We start from the raw sequence: 21,398 nt of genomic DNA, 5'->3' as shown, positions 1-21,398 counted from the left end.
AGAATTTCAACAGCAGTGTCCAGTTGGGCCCCACGTGCACTGGCCCCATCTCACACTATCAGTGGTGGTTAACTAGCGCTATGCAACCAATGCCCCCACCATTCCTTCTCTATCACAGAGGATCTTGTGAGAACTCTGAAGTAGAGAGGAGGAGGCTGGGTAGTGGAGCACCCACAGGGACACACATCTCGAAGAACCTCAGTTACTGCACAAGGTGAGTAACTTCCCTTCTTCTTCTTCGAGTGATGTCCCTGTTTGTGAGATAGTAGTTGAAGGACTGCAAAAATAGAGCATGGCAGCACTTCGTGCACACAAACAGACAACACTAACTCAATTTGCATCAGGTTTAGTACACTTTGAAAGAGAACTGCAGAGCCCGTTATAAATGCAGAGTTAGTGCACTCTAAGGGGATATCTACACTTACCTCCAGAGTGATCAGTCCAGTGGGGGTCGATTTATTGCATCTAGGGAAGATGCGATAAGTCGACCTCCGAGCGCTCTCCAGTCGACTCCGGTACTTCACCGGAGCGAGAAGCGTAGTCGGAGTTGACGGGGGAGCGTCAGCAGTCAAGTAACCGCATGAACACACCGCAGTAAAGAGATCTAAGTACATCGACTTCATCTACATTATTCACATAGCTGAAGTTGTGTAACTTAGATGGATCCCTCCCGCACAGTGTAGACCAGGCCTAAGTAATGATCATGTGTATGGAGGCGTTTTCAGAGCAAGCCCCCTGTAAAGACAAACCCTGAGTCTAAAGATCATTCAAATTTTAGCTAAGTTTGGGTTTCCGTACACTAGCTTTATATTTGTAAATTAACATATGCATGTGCATATGCAGACACACTCAGAAAATCAGTTGATCATGTATTTGTTTCTTTTGTTCTTGTTGAAGTATTTTGGAAGTACATGAGAGTCTCCAGTGAATCACAGTCTCCTACTTGTCCAAAGCTATATATCAATTAATATTCCCTGCAGGGAATGAGAAACTAAACTTAAAAGGGTCTTCATATATTTTATTGATGAGGTATATGAAAGAGCCTAAGAAAATCCTTTGGGTTACTGTTGTAACCTAATTTCCAGCAGCAGTCATTCAGACAAAACAATACAACCCGCCCGAGTAGTTCTCTTCTATTTTCCAGGAGAAAATAAGTTGGTTGCTGTTGTACCTCTGATCTAGCTACATTGAAATTTCTTCAATATTTATTTATCTAAATAATTGACTCTTGTAGTTTTCACAAACACTATATAATACGTTATTTGACTTCAGTAAGGATGGTTTTTGCTGAGCAAAGGTTTTGCGAGAGTAGACTTGTCCCTGAGTCTATGCTTTACAGACAAACTCAGGTAGACAGTCCAGTATGAGCTGTTGACATCTATGGTGGTAGAATCTGTTCCCAGTGGGAAAATACTTCAACTTATCTTCAAAAAGTCATGGAAGACGGGAGAAATTCCAGAGGACTGGAAAAGATCAAATATAGTGCTCATCTATAAAAAGAAAATACGGACAACCTGGGGAATTGTAGATCAGTCAACTTAACTTCAGTACCCAGAAAAATAATGGAGCAAATAATTAAGCAACGAATTTGCAAACACCTAGAAGATAATTAGGTGATAAGTAATAGTCAGCATGGATTTGTCAAGAAAAAATTGTGTCAAACAAACCTAATAGCTTTCTTTGACGGAATAACAAACCTTGTGGATGGGGGGAAGCAGTAGATGTGGTATAGCTTGACTTTAGTAAGGTTTTTGATACTGTCTCTTATGACCTTCTCATAAACAAACTAGGGAAATACAACTTAGATGGAGCTAATATAAGGTGGGTGCATAATTGATTGGAAAACCATTCCCAGAGAGTAGTTATCAGTGGTTCACAGTCAAGTTGGAAGGGCATATTGAGTGCAGTCCCGCAGGGATCAGTTCTGGATCCAATTCTTTTCAGTATCTTTATCATTGATTTAGAAAATGGTATAGAGAGTTCACTTTTAAAGTTTGCGGACAATACCAAGCTGGGAGGGTTGCAAGTGCTTTGGAGGATAGGATTAAAATTCAAAATGATGTGGACAAACTGGAGAAATGATCTCAAGTAAATAGGGTCAAATTCAATAAGGACAAATGCAAAGTACTCCACTTAGGAAGGAACAATCAGTTGCACACATACAAAATGCGAAATGACTGCTTAGGAAGGAATACTACGGAAAGGGATCTGGGAGTCATAGCGGATCACAAGCAAAATATGAGTCAAATAGTGTAACACTGTTGCAAAAAAAGCAAACATTCTGGAATGTATTAGCAAGACACGAATATTAGCATTGTAAGCAAGACACAAGAAGTAATTCTTCCGCTCAGCTGATTAGGCCGCAAATGGAGTATTGTATACAGTTCTGGGCGCCACATTTTGGGAAAGATGTGGAGAAATTGGAGAGGGTACAGAGAACAACAACAAACATTATTAAAGGTCTAGAAAACATGATCTATGAGGAAAGATTGAAAAAAATGGGTTTGTTTTGTCTGGAGAAGAGAAGACTGGGAGGGGACATAACAGTTTTAAAGTACATAAAAGGTTGTTAACAACGGGGAGGGAGAAAAATTGTTGTTCTTAACCTCTGAGGATAGGACAAGAAGCAATGGGCTTAAATTGCAACAAGGTAGATTTAGGTTGGACATTAGGAAAAACTTCCTAACTGTCAGAGTGGTTAACACTGGAATAAATTGTGTAGGGAAGTTGTGGAATCTCCATCCTTGGAGATCTTTAACAGCAGGTGAGGTAATCAACTGTCAGGGATGGTCTAGATAATACTTAATCCTGCCATGAGTGCAGGGGACTGGACTAGATGACCTCTTGAGGTTCCTTCCCGTCCTATTATTCTATGAAACATTATCTCTGCTTGAAATTCAGCCTGCTGGGGGGATATATACTTATAGCTTTGGGTTAGATCCACGTCCTTCATAGCTGCTGAAAGCCAGCAAGGAATTGTTGGATCTACTTCTGGAAATATTTGTTAGTGCCTCTGACTGTTGACTAATATATGCTGGCTAGCGTGTATATATATATCTATATCCTATTACTAATATGTATTATCTGTACCATATATTCTTTAGTATTAATTAAGTACAAATACTATAGCAGTTATATAGCCTAAATTGGTCTATACCTTTATGCTAAGTATCCCATAACACCGTGTATTAACAGAAGATAGCAAAGTAGTCAGGATGAGGACATATGATTATTTTATGCAGTAGGGAGTTATTTTACACGTAGGGAATTATTCTCACAGGTCAGTACTGAAAAGTCCCAAAGGAAGAGGACAGGTCTGTTGTATTAATTTAGATGGAATAAAGGACCCAAAAAGTCAAAGATGTTAACAGGACCCTGAAACTGTCCAACGTTAAGCAGTTTTAAAGAAGGTTCAGGGTTTGGTGTACAGAGAGCTTAACCTGCTTAGTACCATGGCAAACACCATTAAAAATTGTGTTTTAATCTGTTATTAAAGATACAGAACAAAGGGAAAAACAGTTAAAGCATTTGAAATATAAAGTAAGGCTTTTATTTTGACAACATTCCATGTTCCCTTTCCCTTTTGATGTGGATAGTTTTTAGAAGGAGAAACCTGGTTGTTTGGCAGTCTTTAGGTGGTATTAAGGACAGCAAGAACTGTTCTTTTGGAGAAAAGAGAAAAAGTTAGTTGAACTGGGCTGAAGCTGCTGCTGTTGTTAAAGTTCTATTCCATTTCCTAGACTACAAAACAATCAAACACTCATAAGAGTGTTGCATCCGATGAAGTGAGCTGTAGCTCACGAAAGCTTATGCTCTAATAAATTTGTTAGTCTCTAAGGTGCCACAAGTACTCCTTTTCTTTTTGCAAATACAGACTAACACGGCTGCTACTCTGAAACCTGTCTCTGGCAGTGATTCACACTTGCAACCTGATTGCTGGAAAAACAGGCACAGCATGTGGCCTTATCAGCTACTCTGAGACCTGACAAACTTTTACTAGTGTTGGACTGTTTAGGTTATTGCTTTTAGCTGCCTTTTTGGTCACAGGCTTGGAGCAGTGTTGCAAAATATGGTCTTGGCCAACTAAAACAGATTTTTATTAAACAGAAGGAAAAAAGAGGATAGGAAAGAAACCAAAGAAAGTGGGGAAGGGAAAAAACCATACAACCGGGAATTTGGATTGCGTGGCAATGTCTCACATGACAGGTGGCATTCAGGACTGAGCCGGAACTGGTGCAGATGTCAATCTCATTTGTCTCCCTCTCTCTGGTCTGGTCTAGTTAGGGCTAGGATGAAGAAGGCCGGGCTTCAAGGGAATGGTGGGGATAAGAGCCAACAGGGTGAAGCTTGCTCCATCCCTGTTTTTTGTCTTCCAGTCAGCCAGCATCTGCATCCATCTTTATTTATTCCCAAAAAAAGTTTTGTCTTTTGAGGGCATCAGGAGGGAGCGAAGGGCAGAATATTATTTTATTCACCAATTAGGCCTAATTTCTGACACCCCAATTTTAGTCGATTACTTTCCAATCTCACACTTTTCTTGTTTACCAGGTGTGATCTTAACACAGTCCTTGAGTTATATCAGGAGGCTTTTTTGTTTAGACTAATTCAGTCTGTCTGTCTCTCCTTTTTGCATGTTTTCCCATCAACAGTTATTGTAACACTTTATGAACTTTACTTTTACAGTTGAGTTCACAATTAGGGTAAATTTGTAGGCTCAGTTATTACAACAAGTCTGTCTCATCAGCTCACCTTGGTGCTCATGTTGGTGGTTTTATTCTCGCATTGTACTCCTTATGGCTGGGCAGGTTTTTTTAATAGTAAATTTCCCAAAAAATGCATTTTTCAGAATACTGAACTTTTTCATGAATTCTGTTTGAAATTGGAGAATAGTTTCTGCTAAAAAAAAATTTCCGCAATGTCTAAATGTTCAACGTCTTGCTTTGAATCACCATTTTGAAAATGACATTTTGTTGCAAAAAATTTCATTTTGAATCAACATATAAAAAGTTTCTTTTGACTAGAACAAAAAAAAATTGTGTTTTTGTTTTGGCAAGAAAAAAACCACACAATCCAGTTTCAGTTTAAACCAAATTTTTCTTTTTTGCTTTTTCAGTTCAGTCACCAAACCAAAAAGTCAATTAATTCATTCAGCTGTAGCTGGAATAGTCTCCCTAACCCTGTATACCAGGCAATCTCGTTCTGCTACTTCAAACCCCACTCCAGATTTGCTTATTTAATTTGTTGTTCCATCACTGATCTCCACCCTGCCTTTCATGCTAGACTCTTCCAACTTTAGTATACTTTTTAAAAAAGAACCAAAATACAGCACAACTAAGCACCACCTCATCTTTTGCTTTTCTAAACCACATACTTGCATACCTAGTTCACCCCTTCTTTGTTTCCTGTCATTGCTCACTGTGTTATATTTACTTTGCATTGTAAAGAGTACAGACTTGTCATTAGTGGCTGCACTGCTCTACGCGGTCACATAAATTTGTTTAATAGATTCATAGATTTTAAGACCAGAATGGTCCGTTGAGATCATCTAGTCTGACCTATAGTATAACACAGGCCGGAGAACATCCCTAAAATAATTCATAGAGCAGATCATTTAGAAATTATCCAATCTTGATTTAAAAATGGTCAGTGATGGGGACTCCACCACAACCTTTGGTAAATTGTTCCAATGGTTAATTACCCTCACTGAAAAATTTACTCCTTATTTCCAGTCTGAATTTGTCTAGCTTCAGCTACCAGCCATTGGATCCTGTTAGACCTTTCTAGGCTAGATGAACAAGCCCGTTATAAAATATTTTTTTCCCATGTAAATACTTGTAGACTGTAATCAAGTTGCCCCTTAACCTTCTCTTTAAGATAAATAGATTAAATTATTTGAGTCCATCACTATAAGACTTGTTTTATAATCCTTTAATATTTCTCTTGACTCTTCAACATCCTTCTTGAATGGTGGGCACCAGCACTATACACTATCCCAGTCGCATCAGTGCCAAATACAAATCTCTTCACCTACTTGAGATTCCCCTGTTTAGCACCGCAGGATCACATTAGTCTTTTTAGGTTTCAGAGTAGCAGCCGTGTTAGTCTGTATTCGCAAAAAGAAAAGGAGTACTTGTGGCACCTTAGAGGCTAACAAATTTATTAGAGCATAAGCTTTTGTGAGCTACAGCTCACTTCATCGGATGCATTTGGTGGAAAAAACAGAGGGGAGATTGATATACACACAGAGAGAACATGAAACAATGGGTTTATCATACACACTGTAAGGAGAGTGATCACTTCAGATAAGCCATCAGCAGCAGCGGGGGGGGGGGGAGGAAAACCTTTCATGGTGACAAGCAAGGTAGGCTATTTCCAGCAGTTAACAAGAATATCTGAGGAACAGTGGGGGGTGGCGGGGGGAGAAATAACATGGGGAAATAGTTTTACTTTGTGTAATGACTCATCCATTCCCAGTCTCTATTCAAGCCTAAGTTAAGAACAAATCAGCACAGACACACCCCTAGAACCCCGACCTGGGGTATTCTGTCTGCTACCCAAGATCCATAAACCTGGAAATCCTGGGCGCCCCATCATCTCAGGCATTGGCACTCTGTATCCAGTTTGCAAATTAATTCCAATTCAGCAGTCTCTCGTTGCAGTCTGTTTTTGAAGCTTTTTTGTTGAAGGATAGCCACTCTTAGGTCTGTAATCGAGTGACCGGAGAGATTGAAGTGTTCTCCAACTGGTTTTTGAATGTTATAATTCTTGACGTCTGATTTGTGTCCATTCATTCTTTTACGTAGAGACTGTCCAGTTTGGCCAATGTACATGGCAGAGGGGCATTGCTGGCACATGATGGCATATATCACATTGGTAGATGCGCAGGTGAACGAGCCTCTGATAATGTGGCTGATGTGATTAGGCCTTATGATGGTGTCCCCTGAATAGATATGTGAACAGAGTTGGCAACGGGCTTTGTTGCAAGATTAGGTTCCTGGGTTAGTGGTTCTGTTGTGTGGTGTGTGGTTGCTGGTGAGTATTTGCTTCAGACTGGGGGGCTGTCTGTAAGCAAGGACTGGCCTGTCTCCCAAGATCTGTGAGAGTGATGGCTCGTCCTTCAGGATAGGTTGTAGATCCTTGATGATGCGTTGGAGAGGTTTTAGTTGGGGGCTGAAGGTGATGGCTAGTGGCGTTCTGTTATTTTCTTTGTTGGGCCTGTCCTGTAGTAGGTGACTTCTGGGTACTCTTCTGGCTCTGTCAATCTGTTTCTTCACTTCAGCAGGTGGGTACTGTAGTTGTAGGAATGCATGATAGAGATCTTGTAGGTGTTTGTCTCTGTCTGAGGGGTTGGAGCAAATGCGGTTATATCGTAGAGCTTGGCTGTAGACAATGGATTGTGTGGTATGATCTGGATGAAAGCTAGAGGCATGTAGGTACGAATAGCGGTCAGTAGGTTTCCGATATAGGGTGGTGTTTATGTGACCATCGCTTATTAGCACCGTAGTGTCCAGGAAGTGGATCTCTTGTGTGGACTGGTCCAGGCTGAGGTTGATGGTGGGATGGAAATTGTTGAAATCCTGGTGGAATTCCTCAAGGGCTTCTTTTCCATGGGTCCAGATGATGAAGATGTCATCAATGTAGCGCAAGTAGAGTAGGGGCATTAGGGGATGAGAGCTGAGGAAGCGTTGTTCTAAGTCAGCCATAAAAATGTTGGCATACTGTGGGGCCATGTGGGTACCCATCGCAGTGCCGCTGATTTGAAGGTATACATTGTCCCCAAATGTGAAATAGTTATGGGTCAGGACAAAGTCACAAAGTTCAGCCACCAGGTTAGCCGTGACATTATCGGGGATACTGTTCCTGATGGCTTGTAGTCCATCTTTGTGTGGAATGTTGGTGTAGAGGCTTCTACATCCATAGTGGCCAGGATGGTGTTTTTAGGAAGATCACCAATGGACTGTAGTTTCCTCAGGAAGTCAGTGGTGTCTCGAAGATAGCTGGGAGTGCTGGTAACGAAGGGCCTGAGGAGGAAGTCTACATAGCCATACATTGTCAGAGTGCCAATGCCTGAGATGATGGGGCGCCCAGGATTTCCAGGTTTATGGATCTTGGGTAGCAGATAGAATACCCCAGGTCGGGGTTCTAGGGGTGTGTCTGTGCTGATTTGTTCTTGTTCTTTTTCAGGGAGTTTCTTGAGCAAATGCTGTAGTTTCTTTTGGTAACTCTCAGTGGGATCAGAGGGTAATGTTTATAGAAAGTGGTGTTGGAGAGCTGCCTAGTAGCCTCTTGTTCATACTCTGACCTATTCATGATGACGACTGCACCTCCTTTGTCAGCCTTTTTGATTATGATGTCAGAGTTGTTTCTGAGGCTGTGGATGGCACTGTGTTCTGCATGGCTGAGGTTATGGGGCAAGCGATGCTGCTTTTCCATAATTTCAGCTCATGCACGTCGGCGGAAGCACTCTATGTAGAAGTCCAGGCTGCTGTTTCGACCTTCAGGAGGAGTCCACCCAGAATCCTTCTTTTTGTAGTGTTGCTAGGAAGGTCTCTGTGGGTTAATATGTTGGTCAGAGGTGTGTTGGAAATATTCCTTGAGTCGGAGACGTCGAAAATAGGATTCTAGGTCACCACAGAACTGTATCATGTTCGTGGGGGTGGAGGGGCAAAAGGAGAGGCCCCGAGATAGGACAGATTTTTATTATTATTATTATTATTATTAGTCTTTTTAGTCACAGCATCACAATGAGAGCTCATGTTCAGCTGATTATCTACCTGGACCCCCAGATCTTTTTCAGAGTCTGTTGGTGTTGGATTGAGTGCCTTCTCTTCCATCTCACCATGCAATCTCAGTGTCCACTGGGGCTAAGACTGCACCCGGAATGTCCCTCCCGAAGGCATAGATAGCAGAGTGGACCAAACCATCCCTCAGTTCCTATTTATTATATGGGCAGTAAGTGTCCCTGCAGTGTCCACTTCTCTGCTCACTATGCAACTTTGCTAGTTGTGTATGTGTACATTTTAGGTGGAGTTGTTAGTATAATTTTTTCTCTTTTTCGCTTGTACTTCTTTTTAAAAAATATTAAAACTTTTTATTACACCTGCCTCTGCCCTGTTTTTTCGGTTTCCTTTTTATTTTCAAGAGGCCCGGCATTGAATTACTTCAGAGCTCTTAGAAGTTATAAACGTGGGATATCCTATTCGGTTTCAGTCACTTTCTTCCCCACTTCTTCATCCTTTTTCAGGGACCTTCTCTCAGGAGAGACGATTAAATCAATAGTGAATTCCCTTCTAAAGCTCAGAGCACTGAAAGCACTGAGAATGCCTCTGAAATTCAAAATGAAAGGTTTTACCCACATTGTTTTCTAATCCTGCAAAAGAAAAGGGGTGGCATCCAATCCTAGATTTGAAATGTCTCAGTAAGTTCACATTCAGGATGGTAACTCTAGTCTCCATAATCACCCATCATTAGAGCCCTAGGACTGGTTCACAGCTCTTGACCTACAAGGTCGACATCCAGTACACAGGAAATATCTCAGATTTCAAGTGGAAGCATTCCCCTTCCAGAGCAGACCTTGGATCTTTGATCTTTCAGCAGCACCAAGTGCTTGGCAGTCGTAGCAGCTCACCTGAGGAGAAAAGGGATTCAGGTTTGTCCATGCTTTGATCATTGGGTCATTCAAGGAAGATTTCCAGGGATGATGATGTCCCAGTTGAGGTTTACAAGTAATCCCATGCATATTTATCTTTCACAGGCCCCTAGCTCTTTCTCTGGCCTATACTCTTTATTTCCACACACCTTAAATGCTTCCTTGAAAATGTCATCGCCCTTAAACTTCCTCCACACTGATTTCATGCCATTTTCCTCCACACATGATTTCATGCCATTTTCTTTGTGTGATAGACTGCCCTGATCTTACAATACTTCTAAACATTACAACCACCCAAGCCAACTTTTTCAAATTTGAATATCCAAAATTAGGAAAACCAGGAATGTCAAAAAAGGATGAACTACTTTCTGGTAATTCCTTTGTCCTAGGTTTTTTCTTCTCCGGTATTACAACATCCTCTCCTCCTTTGGTGGGTGTGCAGTTTACATTATTTCTTGAACTGTTTTTGACCATTGCTTTGGAGTCTTCTGTCTTGCAGAGGGTGGGCAGGCTAGTGGTACATACTGAACATGTCAGACGGAACTTTTGTTTCTTGGTAGGTTGTCTTACTACTGTCTCTTATAATATTTACCCTGCAAGTTGGGAGCACAGGCGATCTATGCCAAAAGGAATTCCTCATAGCTAAACTCACAAACTTTGGCCCAGTGGTTATGAGTTGTGAGTACCAAACAGTTTGTTCAATATCTTGTTTCTTCAAAATAATACTTTTTAAAAGTAAGAGGGTGTGACCCAAAGCACCTTCTATTCACACCCTATACACTATTGTAATAATCTTTCCACAAAATATGCCTTGCGAGGTATTATTTGAAAACTAATGACTTGCTGGTCAATAATATCATGATGCGCATGTAGCAATATTATATGTACAGTTATGAATTCACCTGTATGATGTTACTTGTTCAAAACCAGACACCCCTGCCTAGACAAAAGTTTTTAAATAGGCCCGTCCTAACAAAGTAATGTGGGTTTACCTCAGTTTACATATAAATAGTAAACAATACCATCAAGACAGAATGGGGAGAGATGGCAGGAAACAGAAAAATTGTATTTTGGCAAACACAAGTGGGGGAAAGCATGAAGCTTCCTTCACCACCAAACTCAATGATGCCTTCCTCACAACTTGAATGAACGTCACTTTGGGGTTGCAGGGGTACCTTACAGAAGAATCTATGTCAAAGGTTCACTGGACTATAAAAGAAAGGGGCAGAGAACCCCAAGTGATCTCTTTTTCACCAAAGAAGACAAAGGAACTGGCAACTTTGGGCTTCTGGAGGAGATCCTGACTGAGGAGGGGGCAGTCACCATCTTGTTGGAAGACTGGGTGAGAAAAGCTATCTGGAACAAAGCCTTGAAGCAAACCTTGCTAGATTAAATATTAGATATTTAGATGTGTGTTTTTACTTTTATTTGCTTGTGGCCATTTCTAGATTTCTCTCTTACACTTGAACTCTCTTAAAATCCTATCTTCTTTTGTTAATAAACTTGTTTTCCTATTAAGCTAACCAGCAGGACTGTATACTAAAGTCAATGTTAATGCCAGTTAATGTGACAAACTGGTGGGGTTTGCCTTCTTAAAGGAGCAAATAATCTTGTTAGTCTTCTGAATGTTACAGGAGAGGGCTGGACATATCAGAGCCCATGGGTCTGGGGGAGTTCGGGACTGAGGGTGTATTGGGTTCACTTGCTAACATTAATCAAGTCTGGTAAAGACAAAAGTGTGTCTGTGATAACTGCTGGCAGGCTGTTGGATTCAGAGTGGTTGAATCAAAGCTGTACAGCATACAGAACACAAAGTCCATGCTGGCTGTGTGTATGTCGCAGACAGGGAGCCACAAGTAGCAGAAGTATTTTGGGGCACTCAGGGTTCTATTACAAGCAGTGACACAACCTCTAATTGGTCTGAATTGCACCCGAGAACTTGACAGAGGGACATAAAAGCTACTTTTCAATTAAGAGTGCCTGAGGCATGTTGTAAAATTCTAGGTATTTTAAAGGCACATTGAAGAATGCAGTCAAAGCATGTTGCTCATTTGGGGTGGGATGATATTTTGAGCTTGAAATCACCTGCTGAAGACTCAGAGCTGCTGTTTGTGTTGGAGTTGAATTTCTGCTTTTAGCCATGCATTCCTTAAACCAAGTATTATGTTTAATTGCTGTTAGAATTAAGCCAAAGGTATGCAGGTGTGCTGCATATAATGTCATGATGAGATGACAGCTGCCTCTGGAGATTTAGGAATAAAATGAAACATAGAACATGTATGAAGTTACTTGCTGAAGGGGCACTAGCCAACTTTTCGCATTTTTTTTAATTTTTACACTTCATTGTTTTGAACATCCTTTATCAAAACTTAATAAACTTTTCTTCCCTGCTGATGTTCTTTGTTTGGTAAAGATACTTTGCTTTATTTCTGAAGCAGCAGAACCTAACTAAGTGATTGGGATTTTGTTTACCTTTGATATAAATGTCAATATCATTAACGATTTCAGGAGCAATGTTCACAGCTGTGCATAGCGGTTGTTGGCTACAGTGCTAGTAAGGAAGCTTCCATGTGTATTTTTTTTCTCTCTCATATGAATATTATGAGTAGACACATGCTCAGTAGCTACTTGCTAGAATTTGGCAGCTAAATTTTCCATTGAGTCTATCTTCCAAAGGTTGTAGGAATTGAGCAGGACTTCCCCTGTAATTTCTGCTCCAGGCTGCTGCAAGCCACTATGGTACCAGGCACAAGAGCTCAGAGCAGGGAGACTTTCTTTTGCTCTCAGTGCTCCACCTACTGGAGTCCAGACAGCATGGAGGAGGAAGCATCCTGACTCAGATGCAGAGGGAAGAAAAGTGGGGAGAGGGGTCATGATGAAGGGAGTAGATTGGTACAAGGAGCTTGCTGCGGGTGGAAACAGAGAGTGACTGGGACTGGCTGGGAAAGGAGACTGGACAAGGAGGCAGGGAGTGGGGAGTGTGGGATGAAGAGCCAAGGGTGAGTGAGAGAAGACAGAGTAGGACAGGCTTGAAAGGACATGGGCAGAAGGGTTGTATGGAAAGACCTGTGACTAAGGGATGAGAATGGGACTGGAATGAGGAGACAGATAGGGAGAGAGAGGACTTTTCAACTGTGTTGTGAAAATAAATTCATTCAGGTTTGGGAAGCACTCAGATGCTGTGGTGACAAGTGCCTTAGAAAAGTCTGTGAGGAAATGAGTCATTCTTTATTCAAAGCCGGGTTTGAGTGGTGTGCTGTAAATGAGGGTTAGGGCCACACTTTAAACAATGATGATAAAACAAAATATTGAATAGTTCTGATTTCAGTGTTACTTAGCTCTTGGTGTGTGATTTTACATATATAGCATAATAAATACTCACTGTCAGGGACATAGCTTGAAATCAGACTCTTGAGGTATTAGCTCTTCTTAACTGGTTTGTATTCTGGTGCAACAAATAAATATTTTAGTGGAGTGGTAGTTCTGCTATAGTTATGATTAAGATCCACTTACTGGTTAAAGGACAATTTGACTAAGTGCTCTAAAATCCAAACGGTTAACAAATAACTTTGGAATGTGGTATGCCTCATCGGATTAGAAATCAAAATTTGGGTTCATTTAACCAACTGGTTCCTGAGATACAGTCCCCTGGGGAAAAAACAGCTTTTCTGAAGATTGGCAGATATTACCAGTGTTTTTTTGCACACTCCTGGGGGTCATAGAATATCAGGGTTGGAAGGGACCTCAGGAGGTCATTTCGTCCAACCCCCTGCTCAAAGCAGGACCAATCCCCCAATTTTTGCTCCGGATCCCTAAATGGCACCCTCAAGGATTGAGCTCACAACCCTGGGTTTAGCAGGCCAATGCTCAAACCACTGAGCTCTCCCTATGAGCTATCAAACTATGACTCTGATCAGGGCCCAAAGGGTCCATTTGCCCCAGCTAGTGCATGGCACTCTGTACCCATTTGCGGAAACAATATTGCAAATGCTGTTCAGGAAACAGGTTCTACAGATAGGGTTGTGCCTAAGGCCATGTGCTTCCATCTTCTGTTCACAGGATTTTTCAGCGTCCCTTGTTTTCTGCTTGCCCCACCATCTCTGTCTGAAAGAATGGATCCTGCACTGCTCTCCAGTGCTCTGCTACTTGTCAGGAGCACATTGTGAATGGCAGTACAGTTAGTTGTGAAGTTCCTAACTCAACAGGATTTAGAGGTTTCTGATGTGTTGTCTGATGTGGATAGGAGCAACATTCGACTACTTTTGGCATTCACAGAACAGCTGAACATGATGGACCATCACTTTTGGGCTCAAGAAACTAGCACTGAGTGTTGGGATCACATCGTTATGCAGGTCTGGAATGACGGGCAGTGGATGAGGAAAGCCACCTTCCTGGAACTGTGTGCAGAGCTCACCCCAGCGCTGGAGTGCAAGGACAGCCAGATGAGAGCTGCCCTCTCGGTGGAGAAGCACATGGCAATCATAGTGTGGAAGCTGGTGACTCCAGACTGCTACTGGTTGGTCGTGAATCAGTTTGGAGTCAGGAAGTCATTCATTGGAGCTGCGTTAATGCAAGTGTGCAGGGTTATTAATCACATTCTGTTGTGAAGGACTGTGACTTTTGGCAATGTGCATGAAATAGTGGATGGCTTTGCAGAAATGGGTTTCCCTAACTGCATAGTGCACACATATTCCAATTTTGGCACCAGACCATCTTGTGATGGAATACATCAATAGGAAGGGGTAATTCTCCATGGTGTTGCAGGCAGTTTGGATCACCACAGGCGTTTCATTGACATCCACGTGGGGTGGGGTGGAAAGGTGCATGATGTGCATATCCTCAGGAACACCGGTCTGAAAGCTGAAAGTGGGGGCTTTCTTTCCAGACCAGAAGATTATAGTAGGGGATGTTGAAATGCCCATAGTGATCCTGGGAGACCTGTGCACCCCTTAATGCCATGGCTCATGAATAGTTACATGGGAAACCTGAATAGCAGTAAGGAGCGGTTAAACAATAGGCTGAGTAGGTGCAGAATCACTGTGGAATGTGAGTTTGGCAAATTTAAAGTGTGCTGGTGATCCTTTATGGCAAGTTAGATCTCAATGAGGATTATATTCCCATGGTCATAGCCGCATGTTGTATGGTGCACAATATTTGTGAAGATAAGATAAAAAGTTTGCTCATGGGTGGATTGCTGAGACAAAACGTCTTGCTGCTGCTTTTGAGCAGCCAGATACCAAGGCTATTAGAGGGGCAAAACTGGGTGGCGATTCAAATCAGGGAGGCCTTGAGGCAACACTTTGAAGATGAGAACCAGTAATGTAAGTTGTTATGCTTGGGACTGCAATGCTTAATGAAGTCAAGTTTTGCAAGGAAGCACTTGTGATTTTTGTGGCCTAGGATTCAATGTAAGCATATGATTAAACTGCTTGTTTATTTGTTGCTGCCATCTGCTATCATAATTTGCATGGAAACAAATAAAGAGTGCTTATCCATTCAAAAAATTTTGCTTTTATTGCACACAAAACTACAACACCACACACACACATATGCCTGGGGGGAGAAGAGGTACCAGGAGAGGGCTGACTTTCAGAGCTGTGCATAAGACCAGCTATCATTTGAAAAGTTGTCCATGGAGGTGGAGTGAACAGGAAAGCGAGAAGTCCCAGAAAGCAGAAAGGAATGCACGGGTGGAGTTTGGGGAGGGCATGGGAAAGAGTTCTGAATGTGCTGAAAGAGAGGGCGGGCATGCATCTGTCTGGAGCGTTATGAGGTACTGCAGCATCTAGGTTTGCCGCTCCCTAACTTTTATCTCCTCTCAATTGCGCTCCTAACGAAGCCCTCATTTTCTTTTCTGTCCTGCCTGTTGATTTCCCTCCACTGCCTGCGTTCCCTCTTTTCTGCATCTGAGTATTGCAGCATCTCCCGGAACATGTCTTCTTTGCTCCATCTTGGGTGCTTTCTTATCTGGAGGAGGCACTCTGCCAGTGTGTAGGGCAGTGGTTTTTAACTTTTACTGCAGCCTGCACCCCTTTGGTTCTCAAAATATCTTCTCGAGATTCATATATATCCCTATGAGCTATCAAACTATGACTCTGATCAGGGCCCAAAGGGTCCATTTGCCCCAGCTAGTGCATGGCACTCTGTACCCATTTGCGGAAACAATATTGCAAATGCTGTTCAGGAAACAGGTTCTACAGATAGGGTTGTGCCTAAGGCCATGTGCTTCCATCTTCTGTTCACAGGATTTTTCAGCGTCCCTTGTTTTCTGCTTGCCCCACCATCTCTGTCTGAAAGAATGGATCCTGCACTGCTCTCCAGTGCTCTGCTACTTGTCAGGAGCACATTGTGAATGGCAGTACAGTTAGTTGTGAAGTTCCTAACTCAACAGGATTTAGAGGTTTCTGATGTGTTGTCTGATGTGGATAGGAGCAACATTCGACTACTTTTGGCATTCACAGAACAGCTGAACATGATGGACCATCACTTTTGGGCTCAAGAAACTTTGAGTTTCAGCCACCAGGTTAGCCGTGACATTATCGGGGATACTGTTATATTGTTCTAATAAATTTGTTAGTCTCTAAGGTGCCACAAGTACTCCTTTTCTTTTTCCAGTGAAAAGGAACTGAGGGAGACAAGGGGGGACTCCACCTTTATGCCTGTGCACTGTGCGCAAAGTACCACAAGGTGGTCTATCTGCCCCAATGGGTACCGCTAAGGGAAAATCTCTCTCACAAATGTGTACTGGAGCGCACAAACACCTACGGTGGAATGGACATGTGCAAAACAACTTGAAGAATAACAGTTATTGAAAGGTTAATAACTGTTTCTTATAGTAAACGCCCACACACTTTAACTCTGTTTGAGTGGTGCCCCAATATGCTCATAACACATACTCACTCTCAGCCATTGCACTGTACTGAACAGGTGCTACCTACACGTGCCATATACTCAACACGAACATTTACTTAGCAGCAAGCTGGGCTGTAAATCTACAGTGCTTCAGCATGCTGCACACTAACTGTGTTTGTACTGTATGTCTAAGGTCCTTCATTTTCTGCTTTTAATTTTTTTTTTTTTACTGAAAACTTCCCAGGTTTTACAAAAGCTGTTACTTGGTTTTTACTGGTTTTTTTTAGCACCTGAATGTTCGACCATTCAAGTATGTGAAAATGCTGATTATGTTAAGAATATCCAGTAGGTTAGGTAGCTGTGTTGTTAATAAATTAGTCTAAGTGCAAGTGAAAGACTGTCTGTTAAAATAAGGCAGTGTAGTGGAAGATACACACACACATGCACATGCGTGGGTATGGACTGTTAATGTATAGTTCATGAAATAAACCACAGCACTAAATTAATTTTACTTTCAAGACTCCTACATTTTTCTTTATTGCTTATTTCTGTTCTCCTGTGCCCCAATATTATCCCAAATATTTACTGAGAAAACCATGAAGTTAATTTTTTGCACTGATTTTCACCCATTTTTTTAATTTTTGTAATAAACACTGAAAATTTCCAGGAAATAAAAACTGAAAATGCAGGGCCTTAAGCATGTCAATGCGCACTGGGAAACTTTTCATGCATAGCATCAGGGTCCACACAGATGGGTGGTATGCAGCGCTCTGGAGTGCTATAGATTTACAGCCCAGCTTGCCACACAGTAAATGTTCATGACGTGCAGCCTGCTTCATAAGAATGGTCATACCGGGTCAGACCAAAGGTCCATCAAGCCCAGTATCCTGTCCTCTGACAGTGGCCAATGGCAGGTGCCCCAAAGTGAATGAACAGACAGGTTATCATCAAGTGGTCCAAGTTACCCAATCCCAGCTTCTGGCAAACAGAGGGTAGGGCCACCATTCCTGCCCATTCTGGCTAATAGCCATTGATGGACCTATTTTCCATGAATCTATCTAGCTCCCTTTTGAACCCCGTTATAGTATTGGCCTTTGCAACACCCTCTGGCAAGGAGTTCCAGAGGCTGACAATGTGTTGTGTGAAAAACTACTTTCTTGTGTTTGCTTTAAACCTGCTACCTATACATTTCATTTGGTGGCCCCTTGTTCTTGTATTATGAGAAGGAGTAAATAATACTTCCATATTTTCTTTCTCTATACCACTCATGAATTTATACCTCTATCATACCCCCCTTTAGTTGCCTCTTTTCCAAGCTGAAAAGTCCCAGTCTTATTAATCTCTCCTCATACAGAAGCCATTCTATACCCCTAATAATTTTTGTTGCCCTTTTCTGAACCTTTTCCAATTCCAATATATCGTTTCACAGAAAGAACACCACATCTGCTAAATTTTACAACCCCTTCCACTCTTGTATGTCTTATGCACATGATGTTAAACCCACAGACCACACTCCTCTCTCCCCTAACTGCTGACTTCCCCATGGCAAGAAGACCCATGTGCCCTCCTAATGACACAGCCTACACAACACAGCACTGAAATGAGGCATACTGGATCTCTCAGAGAACATGTGCACTTCTTTCCTTTGATCACACACATAGGGGGTCATAGAGCACTCACATACACATCCAGAGGGACACAGCCCCCCAGATCACCTCATAAGAACAGCCATCCTGGGTCAGACCAATGGTCCATCTTGCCCAGTATCTTGTCTTCTGACAGTGGGCAATGCCAGGTACTTCAGAGGAAATGAACAGAACAGATAATCATCAAGTTATTCATCCCCTATCACCCATTCCAGCTTCTGGCAAACAGAGACTAGGGACTCTTCAGAGCATAGTTTTGCATCCCTGACTACTCTGGGTAATAGCCATTGATGGACCTATCCTTCATTAACTTATCTAGGCCTTTTTTGAACCCTGTTATAATCTTGGCCTTCACAACATCCTGTGGCAAGGCGTTCCACAGATTGACTGTGCAGTGTGTGAAAAAATACTTTCTTTTGTTTGCTTTAAACCTGCTGCCTATTAATTGCATTTGGTGACTCCCAGTTCTTGTGTTATGAGAAGGAGTAAATAACACTTCCTGATTTACTTTCTCCACACCAGTCATGATTTTATAGACCTCTCTCGTATCCCCCCTTAGTCATCTCTTTTCCAAGCTGAAAAGTCCCAGTCTTATTCATCTCTCCTCATACGGAAGCTGTTCCAGACCCCTCATCATTTTTGTTGCCCTTTTCTGAACCTTTTCCAATTCCAATAGATCTTTTTTGGAATGGGGCGACCACATCTGCACACAATATTCAAGATGTGAACGTACCATGGATTTATATAGAGGCAATATATTTTCTGTCTTATTATCTATCCCTTTCTTAATGATTCCCGACATTCTGTTTGCTTTTATGATTGCCACTGCACATTGAGTGGATGTTTTCAGAGAACTATCCCCAATGACTCCAAGATCTCTTTCTTGAGTGGTAACAGTTAATTTAGACCCCATCATTTTATATGTATAGCTGGGATTATGTTTCCCACTGTGCATTACTTTACATTTATCAACCTTGAATTTCATCAACCATTTTGTTGCCCAGTCACCCAGTTTTGTGAGATCCTCTTGTAGCTCTTCACAGTCTGCTTTGGACTTAACTATCTTGAGTATTTTTGTATCATCTGCAAAGTTTGCCACCGCACCGTTTACCCCTTTTCCAGATCATTTATGAATCTCACAATCACAGCACTGCCAAGCTGCTCCAACTAATTCCTCCATTCGATACAGTTTCATAGATTCATAGATACAAAGGTCAGAAGGGACCATTCTGATCATCTAGTCCGATCTCCTGCACAATGCAGGCCACAGAATCTCACCCACCCACTCCTATGAAAAACCTCACTTATGTCTGAGCTTTTGAAGTCCTTAAATCATGGTTTAAAGACTTCAAGGAGCAGAGAAGCCTCCCTCAAGTCAACCATGCCCCATGCTACAGAGGAAGGCGAAAAACCTCCAGGGCCTCTCCAATCTCCCCTGGAGGAAAATTCCTTCCTGACCCCAAATATGGCAATCAGCTAAACCCTGAGCATATGGGCAAGATTGACCAGCCAGATACTACAGAAAATTCTTTCCTGGGTAACTCAGATCCCATCCATCTAATATCCCATCTCAGGGGATTAGTCCTATTTACCCTGAATATTTAAAGATCAATTACTTACCAAAATCCCATTATCCCATCATACCATCTCCTCCATAAACTTACCGAGTAGAATCTTAAAGCCAGATAGATCTTTTGCCCCCACTGCTTCCCTTGGAAGGCTATTCCAAAACTTCACTCCTCTGATGGTTAAAAACCTTCCTCTGATTTCAAGTCTAAACTTCCTGGTGGCCAGTTTATACCCATTTGTTCTTGTGTCCACATTGGTGCTGAGCTTAAATAATTCCTCTCCCTCTCCTGTATTTATCCCTCTGATATATTTATAGAGAACAATCATATCTCCCCTCAACCTTCTTTTAGTTAGACTAAACAAGCCAAGCTTCTTAAGTCTCCTTTCATAAGACAAGTTTTCCATTCCTTGGATCATCCTAGTAGCCCTTCTCTGTACCTGCTCCAGTTTGAATTCATCCTTTTTAAACATGGCAGACCAGGACTGCACACAGTATTCTAGGTGAGGTCTCACCAGTGCCTTGTATAATGGTACTAAAACCTCCTTATCCCTACTGGAAATGCCTCTCCTGATGCATCCCAAAACCGCATTAGCTTTTTTCACAGCCATATCACATTGGCAGCTCATAGTCATCCTATGATCAACCAATACTCCAAGGTCCTTCTCCTCTTCTGTTATTTCTAATTGATGCGTCCCCAACTTATAACTAAAATTCTTGTTATTAATCCCTAAATACATAACCTTACACTTCTCACTATTAAATTTCATCCTATTACTATTACTCCAGTTTACAAGGTCATCCAGATCCTCCTGTATAATATCCCGATCCTTCTCCGAATTGGCAATACCTCCCAGCTTTGTATCATCTGCAGACTTTATTAGCACACTCCCACTTTTTGTGCCAAGGTAGGTAATAAAAAGATTAAATAAGATTGGTCCCAAAACCGATCCCTGAGGAACTCCACTGGTAACCTCCCTCCAACCTGACAGTTCGCCTTTCAGTAGGACCCGTTGCAGTCTCCCCTTTAACCAATTCCTTATCCACCTTTTGATGTTCATATTGATCCCCATCTTCTCCAATTTAACTAATAATTCCCCATGTGGCACGGTATCAAATGCCTTACTGAAATCTAGGTAAATTAGATCCACTGCATTTCCTTTATCTAAAAAATCTGTTACTTTTTCAAAAAAGGAGATTAGATTGGTTTGGCACGATCTACCTTTTGTAAAACCATGTTGTATTTTGTCCCATTTACCATTGACTTCAATGTCCTTAACTAAATTCTCCTTCAAAATTTTTTCCAGGACCTTGCATACTACAGATGTCAAACTAACTGGCCTGTAGTTATCCGGATCACTTTTTTTTCCTTTCTTAAAAATAGGAACTATATTAGCAATTCTCCAATCATTCGGTATTACTCCTGAGTTTACAGATTCATTAAAAATTCTTGCTAATGGGCTTGCAATTTCAGGTGCCAATTCCTTTAATATTCTTGGATGAAGATTATCTGGGCCCCCCGATTTAGTCCCATTAAGCTGTTTGAGTTTCGCTTCTACCTCAGATATGGTAATATCTACCTCCATATCCTCATTCCCATTTGTCATGCGACCATTATCCCTAATATCCTCTTTAGCCTTATTAAAGACTGAGGCAAAGTATTTGTTTAGATATTGGGCCATGC

The 21,398-nt window shown here is 41.7% G+C and overlaps 1 protein-coding gene across 29 annotated transcripts in view; it reads left to right on the top strand.

Moving 5' to 3' along the window:
* Window positions 1-21,398, top strand: part of DTNB (dystrobrevin beta) — a 412,789-nt gene that overhangs the window by 248,334 nt on the left and 143,057 nt on the right. The window contains exon 11 of one of the 29 annotated variants that reach the window (XM_043509984.1): window positions 13,709-15,153. The exons of the other annotated variants lie outside the window; for them this stretch is intronic. Coding sequence (XP_043365919.1) covers window positions 13,709-13,757 — 49 coding nt within the window. The 3' untranslated portion in view covers window positions 13,758-15,153. Of the gene's footprint in view, window positions 1-13,708; window positions 15,154-21,398 lie in introns of those variants that run through there. 29 annotated transcript variants of the gene reach the window in all.

This window comes from Dermochelys coriacea, chromosome 3, assembly GCF_009764565.3.
Source record: "Dermochelys coriacea isolate rDerCor1 chromosome 3, rDerCor1.pri.v4, whole genome shotgun sequence".
NCBI classification, from domain to species: Eukaryota; Metazoa; Chordata; order Testudines; family Dermochelyidae; genus Dermochelys; species Dermochelys coriacea.
This window is presented reverse-complemented; position numbering and strand designations above follow the sequence as displayed.